General features: G+C 25.5%; 1 protein-coding gene across 1 annotated transcript; it reads right to left on the bottom strand.

Annotated features, from left to right (window-relative positions):
- Nucleotides 1-1,911: 1,911 nt before the first annotated feature.
- LOC113548032 (GDP-L-fucose synthase) lies at nucleotides 1,912-5,927 on the bottom strand. Its single transcript, XM_026948678.1, has 7 exons — nucleotides 5,791-5,927; nucleotides 5,530-5,664; nucleotides 5,359-5,473; nucleotides 4,150-4,278; nucleotides 3,048-3,261; nucleotides 2,488-2,616; nucleotides 1,912-2,373 (listed from the first exon to the last, which is right to left on the bottom strand). Exons 2-7 carry the CDS (start codon nucleotides 5,661-5,663, stop codon nucleotides 2,129-2,131), a joined length of 966 nt encoding a protein of 321 aa, XP_026804479.1. The 5' UTR covers nucleotide 5,664; nucleotides 5,791-5,927; the 3' UTR covers nucleotides 1,912-2,128.
- Between the last annotated feature and the right edge of the window lie 5,216 nt (nucleotides 5,928-11,143).

Here is an 11,143-nt window from a genome sequence, read left to right as displayed (position 1 = left end):
AAATTGTATTACTAAAACACAAAGTTCTTTAAATGATTCTCAAACAATTTTTGTATTTCTTGATTATTCAAAAACGAATTACCTTAGATACTCAAAATTTTCACGAAATGTTTGTGTTATTATTTTTTTTTTATATAATATGATAAAATTTAAAAAATATTTTGATAGGTTTATTTATTTAAGTTTTTTTCTTCTATAAATACCAATAAAGAATATTTGATGTATCAAAATTCTTAAATATTTAATATAAGATCCCAAATAAGTCGTTCTTATATCTGTATACAAAATTATTAAAAATATAAAGTCACAATTTTTTTTTATACGCATTTGAGGTTTATGTTCTTAGAAAATTACGTAGGTACCCATTGATATTAATTATTTTGTTATGAATCAAAAACGTTATTCTTGAGGAATTAAAGCTTTTACATTACCTACTTGCCTATATCTTTATATATTACCTACTTGCCTATATCTTTATACATTTTTCTATATACAATGATATTTTTGAGTTATTTTAAGATATAATTTATTTATATTAGCTACATGAACACGTTTTTACTGTTTTACAACCGTCTTAGTTATATTAGTTAGTTAATTACCAAAAATAAACAAACTAGTATTTAGCAATCAGGTGATATGTTTTATTTATTTATTTTTTTTATTTAAATATTAAACTATAGATAATACACACTAAATGTATATGAATTACACAATAAATAATAAATTGTAAAATAATTGTAATACATTTTTTATTCAAAAGAATTTTTTTATTAATTTTGTCCAAGAACATTTGTCCACCCGGACAATTACCCATTAGTGATCCCCCACTTTTAAAACTGGCCCTGGCATTAATACAGAAAGAACTTAAAGAAGAAAGGTGGAGGTCTAATCATTAAAACAACAAACAAATATTTGATGAATTCCTAAACAACATAAAACATAGCGCCAATAAGTAAAAATTTATAAATTTATTTTGAAAAAAAAAAATGTAGTATTAACATGTCATGTTTACAAAATAACATATTTTATAGTGGTGGTGGCCTGTGTCATGGTGCACAGGAAATAATAAAAACAAATTAACTGTATTATTATATAATTTAAAAAGATATGCTATAATTATATATCTGGTAAGCAGAAGGAACATCTAATTTAAAAATATTCAGTCTAAAAGTTAACAGGCAGATAAATATAAAACCAATTTGTAAAAATTATCATTAATTGTCTTGATATTATAAACTGATGCTATTTTTATCCTTTTTAGATTTAAAACACAATGGCCGCAACATAAAATAATTGCAGACGGACCGACAAGCATCGTCTCAATCATCTTTATTTTCAAAAATTTTAATTAAATATTGATTAGTATTTAAACTCAAGGACGTTTACATTATTTACAAGTTCAAAATAATTTGTTAAAAGTTATAACAAATAAACAAAACAATGAATATCTATTATTTTTTAATATTAAAACATTGTGTGATATTATCTTTATAAAAATAATTTATAATATTAACATTTTAAATGCCGCCCCAAGCATTTGCTTAAGTCAACTACTTCTTGAGCTGAGCCTGAACATAAAATTGATGATATAACATAGTTTTTTTATAAGATAATTTTTCTACAACTTTTAAACAAATATGAAAATATAAATAAATAATAGTTTTAAAAATTGGTAAGTAATGGTGTTAAATTATAATATATTTAAAACAAGTCTCTTAATAGTAGTAGATCACTTTTAATACATGTACAGTTTTAGTAGGTTGCACATGAGTATATATCACTAGTACAGTAGTACCATATTTTTATAATACTTATTTACTTCATTACTGTTGCACTTCTAAGCCTTTTTTATAACATAAGATTTTTTTTGATTTTTAAGTAAAATTATATTAATAAATAATTTTATACTAATGAACAAATTATGGATTACTTTTAATAATTATTTAATACTTTAGTATTACAGTTTTAGTAAGAAAACTGTTTTGAGAATCAATTAAAGTAATTTACTTAATTAAGATTATTGTTAACCACCTTATATAAATAACAGTATTTATAACAAAAATAAAATGTAAGATAAATTCAGATTTCTCATAAAAATAAAAACATATTTTTCAATTAATCATATTCTTTATGGTGCGACCAGTCTTGCTTGTTTATGGTTTTTTTTAAACCATTCAACAGTGTCAGCAATAGCTGTTTCTAAATTGGTAAATTTAAAATTCGGTAACAATTTTCTAAGTTTTTCATTACTAGCAGTTTTTTTTATCTGACCATCTGCAGCACTAGTGTCAAATTCTAAAACTCCTCGAAAATTAAATGATTTAGCAATCATTTCAGCTAATAACCGAATTGTTATTTCATCTTTCTCGTCCACTGCAAAAATACAAAAAAAGATTTTATAGACTAATTGTTGTATTGACCATTGGCAGATTATAGGCAATTATGTGTTATAGTAATATCTAATAAATATACATTCTCATTAAATACCTGATAAGATAATGGGTTCAACATCATTATAATTCCTTAGTACCCAAACAAATAGTCTGGCAAGATCCAATGAATAAATGAATTGTCGCAAAGGTTTTCCAGAACCCAGTACCACAAATTTATCATCTCCTGAAAATGATGTGGGTATAGGATTTCAATTAATAAATTGCAATTTATATACAAAAACTATTTAAATTTGAAATTAAATTTACAGCAATTTTTATACTTTGCATGTTATAAATTATAACATTTATTTTAGATTATATACTATAAAAACTATATTAACTGAAATATTACTCAATAATTGATAAAAAAAATTAAATATAACATTTTAAAATCAAAATTAGTAAATATCAAATGCATACGCTTAACAGTTAAAATATACTTCTGTATTTTTCTATTTGAAAAAAATGTTTATAAGAATAATTAGTAACTGAACAATAATGTATTAATGTGTAAACTGGATGTTCATCTGATTCATCAAGATAACATTTATTTAAAAAAAAAATGAATGTATTATTTTTATTTATATCATAGTAATAAGTTTATCTTTTAATTACCTTTTTCTATAGCTATGTGGAGTCGATGAATGAGAGCTGGAACTACATGGGCATTTTGTAAGTCAAAATTGTCATGTGGCCCAAATACATTACATGGAACAACAGAAGTATATATCACTCCATGTTTTTGATGGTATGCTTTATTTGCGATGTCTAACAGTCGCTTGGCATAACTATAACCAAAATTGGATGGATGAGGAGGTCCATTATGAATCTGAAATAAATTATATAAAACATTATTTTATTTAATCCCATTAAATATTTTATGTTGATTGATGTAAAATAAATTTGAAAACAAAACTAAGTGACTGTTTAAGCAAAACATTACATTTCAATAAAATTAAAATTAAATGATATGTATTTTTAAGTTAGTAACTTCATAATTTTAAATAACATAAAAATAAAATTGTGAGAAAAATCATTTTACACAAAGTATAATAAATTCTGTGGTGATACTTGCTGATAATTAGCTTATTAGATGTCATATATAGTAGATTTAAATGAGCCATAGAGAAATTTCAGCAATGGTTATAAACTAATAAATTATAATAAAAGTTATTATTTCTTTACTAAAATACTAATCATTTTATATAGGATCTATAATTTAAATTTCAAATTTGAGGTTTGTAATAAATGTAAATGTAATAAATTGAAAATTGAAAATTCAAGTTCAATTATTTGGATTAAAAACCTTGGTCCAGACCAGTTTAAACTATAGAACAAATATTATATAATGTTATATTATTTTACTAATCAATATGATTCAAATTGTTCGAACTATCAATAAAACTTGAATAATTTGAACTATATGTTAATGAGTGACAAAGTTCACTTGAATGGTTTCTAATAAACAATCAAAGTTTGAATGTTATGCAATATGAGACTATACAATTATTCGATACTACTCATTACTAATAAATAATAATTATATAATAATCAATTTAATCAGTTATTTTTCTGAATTCTAACCAGCATTTAATTTATTATACTTGAATACCATAATAGGTATACATAACCAAACAAACATTTTTTAAGTATAAATAATATTTAACTTCTATTATATTGAATTATATTTTAAAATATTTAAAATTATAAATAATACCATAGTTTCATTAATTGGATATGATGTTTTGTCTGGAAAAATACATGTAGATAAACATGAAACGACTTTTTTTACATTGTACTGAAAACTAGTTTCTAGAACATTATCGTTTATGTGTACATTTTTGCGCTGAAATAAAATAAAAAAATTAAAAATTATTGAGTGAATAATTAATTTATAAAATTAAATACATTGTCATATTGTATATTATACTATTATAATTTAAAATTATTGTCTTAAGTATAATTTGTTAGATAGGGAATATAGTACTTAAAAAGTTTATGTAGCTATGAATTTGTTTTGGATATTTGATTATACAGTAAATTTATGATGATTTAGACAAATTTAAAACAAGTGTCATCTAAATTAGCAATTTGTCAGGTCTACTGAAGGTTTTCTAAGAGTAATTAAACATTCAAATGACTTTGTCTGCCCCCTTAATTTATTACATATTATTTAAAAAAGAAAAAATCATTAGGTGCTGAATTTTACTAATTATTAGTGGAAAAATCAATTTTCTAAACCTACACAGCAACAAAATGTCAGTGTTGTTTATGTTTTGATGTTCCATATCTCCACCAATAACAAAACAGTATTTAGTGCACAATTCAGTATTCACTTATTTCATAAACAAATTGTGTTTGGGAAAGTTAAGACAAATTATCTATTTATGTACTATCCAGAGTACTACATTAATCAAACTAACTTCTACTGTACATAGAAATATGGAAATCATCAAGTGTTAAGAATACAACAATTTAATTTTTAACTTAATAGCACAAGTTTATGTCAAAAATCTATAGTAAAACTGATTTCATAAAACTATAAATTATTTAAATTATTTTATTAATCTTTGATCTGAATAAATAAGAATAAATTAAAATGTATTAAAAATAATAGTCTTTGGACTTTGAGGACATATAATTTAAAAAAATATAATTTTTTTTTAAATAAGTATATCTAAGGGATATTAATTTTCAATTTTAAATTCACAAACTGTAGTTTATGGCATTATTGAATAATTGATTATAATTTTTAAATTAAATATTGTTACAAAAATATGAAAAAAAGCAATAAAAATTTAAGACAATACTTATGATTTTTATTTTCATTTATTTATAATTTTATCTGAGTAATTTAATGTAAATTGGAGGTACCAAAACCGGGAATTTAAATTATAATTTTTATTATTATAATTGAATTACTTACCAAAAAGTCCAAATTGTTGTTCATATTATGAAATAGACCGCCAACCATAGCCGCCAAGTGTATGACATGTGTAGGTTTATATTTTTCAAATAAGTCTTTTGTCGCTTGTACATCACTGAAACAATTTCAATAGAAAATAAAATGGTTCGAACACTATTATCTGTTATTTACTTGAGATCTGCTTCTTTTGAATTAGTAAATATCCATTTTTCATCAGGTAATGCTTCATTTTGGGTTTCAACAATTGTTCTGATGGCACTGCCCACCAGTCCTGATCCACCAGTAACTAAAATGACTTTAGCCATTCTGAAAATAATATGTTATATTATTTTATATCTGTCGGAAATAGACGACTTAACACCAAGCTGTATCCAAACAAATATTAAGACTGCGACATAGAATTAGGACAGGAGGAAATGTTGGCAAACTCACGCGTCAATTCGATATCAATAAATACGTAGTTGAGCGAATAAGTGTTTGAATTATGGCTTTTGATTTTTAAATCTTGTGTATTTTAAAATTTAAAACAAACTTGTATGTGCAACATTTGACTGTTAACACAATGTTTTCTATTTTGTCTTTTTATCATAATATACAATTGTATAATTTGATCCAAGATAACGTACAAGGTTAGTAGATAATAGTATCTCATAGTTCTCCGTCATCCGCACAGCCACCGGCATCGACCGACTCCGTTATCACCGCGTTTCGTTATTATTATCTCGATATCATCGAGTTTTAAAATTGCAATATATCGGTATTTTTTCAAAAACGTAGACCATGTCTTGTAGCTTAAAGTCCCATTTTATGTCTTTATCCTCATTTTTCAACCGTACCATTAGTGTTGCAATTTCGTTCGACGAGCTCGAAGCCATGAATACAGATACGGCTGTCAAACGACGTTATTTCGATTTTTTTTTTTTTTTTTTTTAGTCGCTTCGTTTTGAGCTTTTCACACCAGTTATTTACGCGTTTTCGCGCAGTGCGAGTCGTTTTCTGTGGTCTGTCCGTGTGATTTTACTGATTGATTAGAACTGCAGACGCTGTACGACGTATGAGGTATGTATCGAACTTTTTGATTATTCGCTTTAACAGGTTTAACGTATATTGTATTACTGTACGTGTTTTAGGCTATTGGCTCATTACATTCGTGTGCCCAATAAAAGTCGTGTTCAAGGCCATCGTACACTTTTGTTTCGTTACGTCAACGTCGCATATATGTTTATTTGGATATCAAAGAATGGTTTCGGTGAGTTTTTCTTTAAATATTGAATGTATGTATATTATGTATATAACAGTACCTATTTTATATAATGCAGGTTTATGGCCAATTTTCGCAGAGCAGTGATGTCATTTTGCCGTGCAGTGTTGATTTACTCACGTACAATATATATAATACAGTTAAATATTACTGTTTTGTATTCAATAATTTGCATTAAATCATTTTTATTTTATTGTCTTATCCTTGGCAGCCTAACCAATCATTAGACATTTAGACTTATCTTTAGCCTCAAGTTGTGCTTGGTGGCATAGAAGTGTGTGTCGACAATAAAGTTTGATTCCACTTTACTGTATATATATATACTTCTATAAAGTATATTATCATGTATTAACAAATATAAGTATACTCATAGTGCTTAGGTGAATTAGTTATTTTAGGTACCAAAGTAGCTACATTAGTTTATTATCATGATAAATAATTATTTGAATATTCAATATGATATAGTTATAATATTTTACATAATAATCAAGCTTACAATTACAATTGCAATCGGAAAATAACTTTCATTAACTAAGCACGTGCAGCAAACTAATTATTGACATAGCTATTATGATTTATGACTTAGTTTTACACTAAATTATGTATTACTTTCTTATGTATAAGAGTATATGGCTGGCAACTGGTGGACCTGCGGAAAGAAAAAAATTGGATCATCAAAATATCTCAATTAGTTTGTATATAATTTATTATAAAGATTTGACAAAAAATTTTTTTTCAAGCCTCATTTATTTATTATTTTAACTTTCGGACTCCAAGAAAAATTACTTGCCGACCATATGGCTGGTATATAGGATAATTGGTTAATATTATATAAATCAATTATACTTGTATTATTTAATATTAAAACAAACCTAATAAAAGTCATTAATATTGACTATATTGATTCAATATAGTATATAATTATTTACTACAATAAGTACAATGTGTATGCATGTTCATATTTAGTAATAATATTTTAATTTTTTTAATGAGTACATAATTAAGTGTTAGTATACATAGTGTTTTTGATGTTAATAATTTGCAATATTATATCATATAAGGTAAATATTATTAATTAGCCAACATAAGTATATCATATTTATTCAAGAATAGATCTAATTAAATCAAGCATAAAATGTGTTTAGAATATTTAGATGAGTTAATGTAGTTAAATGAGTTCACCTCGAGTATAATTTATAGACTCAACTGTATAATTAATATAATTTATTAAATAACTAATTTTTATAATTATTATATGGGTTTTGTATATATTATTTAAATAAATTTAATTGATTTTATTTATATTGTATAACAGACACCTAATTAAACATAAATATGCAACATTAGACATCATGTAAAAGGCTTGAATTTTGAATAAATTTGTTACATTTAAATAGTGTATGTTAATAAATGTATAATAAATGTTGGCTATGTACATAATATATGTCAATATACACAATTGTTGCAGACAAACACATTAAATACCTAATAACAAATATTCTATTTCAATGTAAATGTGAAGCATACATTTTGCTATTGACGATATAATGTATTGTATTTCTTTTATACCTAATGGCTAATATAGTAATATGCAATATTAAGCATCATGTAAGCTCAAAAATATTAATTAGCCACTATGAATATATTAAATTTCCTCAAGAGTAATTATAATATTTCATCAATAATTTATTATTAATTATTACTAAGTAGTACCTATATTATTTAATTTGATATATTTTAATTTAGGTAATTATTCAATTTTTTAATTGTGTAACTTTTAGAAGAAAGGATTACCTATATATGAGTTGGTTAGTTAAATAGCAATATCTATATTTTGAGTTTAATTCATAAGCTCAAGTGATTATATATTATATCAAATATTTAATTATAATTATACAGGGTTTAAATTATTAAATACATTTAATTAATATTGTATTTATAAGGACATCACAACACTACTTTTTATTTTTTTTATATTTTTAATTTTTATGGTGTATTATTGTAGTCAACACGATGAAAAATATTTTGGTAAGTAGAAAAAATGATTATTCAACGAGATGATGCGAGTTGATGAATAGCCACGTGACGTCATAGAGTTGACAACTGAGCATCCGCCAATGTTTTACGTGTAAAAGTAGTTTGATTTACACAATGATTTTAATACCTTAAAATAGTATTTCAGAATTTTTTTTTTTCATAATCCCAAGTATATTTATGTGCTTAAGACAATGGTGTGATTTAAAATTGAATATATCTTGTTGTTGCATACATATTATAAATTATAGTTTAGTAAAATCATTGAGTTCGCGACTCGCATTGTATTGCCGCGCAAACCAAATTTTACTGAAATTGACTTAAGTTATAATCACACCAGTGTCATAAACACAAAAAAAAAACATTTAAGGTTACATAAAAAAAATTTAAAAATATTATATTTAACGATTGAAATCGTTGTGTTAATCTAGATACTTTAGCACGTAAATTATATGCTGCTGTTCCGATTTCAGCTCTATGACGCCAGTACGTCACATGCATATTTTCAAATGCTTGTAGGTACCTACTCATTGAATAATTAGTGCGAGAACCTCCCAATATTTTTTAGATAATGACATACTTTAAATCTAAGCAAACTTATTTTTAGTGTTGTGATGTCCTTTTATATACCTGCCTAATTAAACACAATATATGTACCTATTTATATTTAAAATATATGTAAATGTATGATTAAAGTGATATTTTAAGTGACGATCTTATTATAATGCAGTTATTTTGTATGTTATGATATGCAATTTTAGAGATCAATTAAGGGAATTACTATGTAATTCTTTGAATAAATTTGGTAGATACAAGTCATAGGCGTAGGCGGAGATCGGGAGCTTAGCCTCCCCAAGATAAATAATTTGAAGTTAAAGCCCCCTTAAAAATATTAAACAAACAATACCGTAATTTTGTACAGTTTGAAGAATTTTTATCATTATTTTATATTCTTATATCCACAATTATATAATTGTACCTAGTACATTACATACGTCAAATATACTATTTACCAATTTATTATTTACAGTAACATACCGAACAATTAAGACATTATTATTGATGATATTGAAGATATTAAAAAGAATATTTCACCTCAAGTATCTCCTAATCTTTATAAAATGATACAACTTGCTTGTTCAGCTACGTGCGAAAGTTTTTCTGCTATGAGGAAAATAAAAACATGGCTAAGAACATCTATTCATAAAAAAAAACTTTTATGAATTTTTAATATAATATATTGAAAAAGATAAGACTAAAGCTTTAAGTAATGAAGCTATTTTAAATATTTTTAACAAAAAATGTAATAGAACAATAAAATTAAGTTAAAAATGATAATAGTATTTTATTTACTATTCTTTTTTTTTATGTTTGTAATTATTTAAGTTATGGGTCTGTTTGGCATCAAATATTTGAGCCCCCCTCAATATTTCATAGGATCTCCGCCTATGGTCGTAGGTTCTCAAGATTGTACTGCAGGCAAGTAGGTATATAATTAGTACCTAAGAACGAATGTTGCTCAGACGATGTCGATTGTCGGCGGCAATATGACCATTGCGAACCATTGCATACGACGACCGCTTGGATTTTTTTGATATAATTTCTTAAAATCCAAAATGATTATGCATCATCACTGTAACTGTTATAATAATTATGTATTTTAATATACTTTTTTATATACCTATAGTTTGTATTTCTGTAAATTAATGTAAATAACTTATTAGTTATAACTTATTACACGATATGAATTACAAATATATAATAATATTTTATCTATTGTTTGTCCAGCGAGAGAACGCGACGATTCTGCGCAACCTCTCACGTCGCCATGTTATCAAAATTGGTTCGCTTATGTTTGGGTATCATTGAGGAATGCGCAGAAAAACGGGTTTTAATCGGTTTGCAGCGCGTTCTCTCGCTGGACAGAGTATAAACGCGATACGTGCACGTAAATTGATTTTTATTTTTTACCATTGGTAAACTAACTACAACATTGCAGTGTTTGACTGAACATTCAAACACGCGATTAGACTTATGCTTTTCACGTACAAAACAGCGCCAGATTTTCGAGTTTCGACGTCAGGAGGTATGACAATTCGGCTATGGTGGATTGCATTATTTATATTGTCCGGTATAGGTATCGATTTATATTTTATACTGATAACTGATTGATGGCGGACTAGTAGATATTCAACTCAGTTTTCATGAACTTTTACGCGTTGAAAACAAGATCGCCAAAGTACCAACCTACCAAATAAGCGGTACTAACGTCGTAAACATCGTTATCACGATTATATCATCCACCTCTTCACAAAACTAAACTTATGGCTACTAGACTTCTTAGTTCTCACTAAGTTTTCTCTTTCTCTCAAAGAGGCCAACTCGTATCTCCAACCTAAGGTTCTTACTTGGAACAATTCACAAGGGCTGCTTACTTACATACAATTAGTAATTACATCAATCAATAAATATTTAAATTGATATTACAAA

Source organism: Rhopalosiphum maidis, chromosome 1 (assembly GCF_003676215.2).
Source record: "Rhopalosiphum maidis isolate BTI-1 chromosome 1, ASM367621v3, whole genome shotgun sequence".
Classification (NCBI taxonomy): domain Eukaryota; kingdom Metazoa; phylum Arthropoda; class Insecta; order Hemiptera; family Aphididae; genus Rhopalosiphum; species Rhopalosiphum maidis.
Note: the sequence above shows the minus strand (reverse complement) of the source record. Positions and strands in the feature narration are given on the sequence as shown.

Coding starts and splice junctions, on each gene's coding strand:
- LOC113548032 (XM_026948678.1), bottom strand. CDS start 5,663: ATGGCTAAAGTCATTTTAGTTACTGGTGGATCAGGACTGGTGGGCAGT. Junction 3,262..4,149: donor ATCCAATTAATGAAACTATG/GTATTATTTATA, acceptor AATTTATTTCAG/ATTCATAATGGACCTCCTCA. Junction 2,617..3,047: donor CCACATAGCTATAGAAAAAG/GTAATTAAAAGA, acceptor CATCATTTTCAG/GAGATGATAAATTTGTGGTA.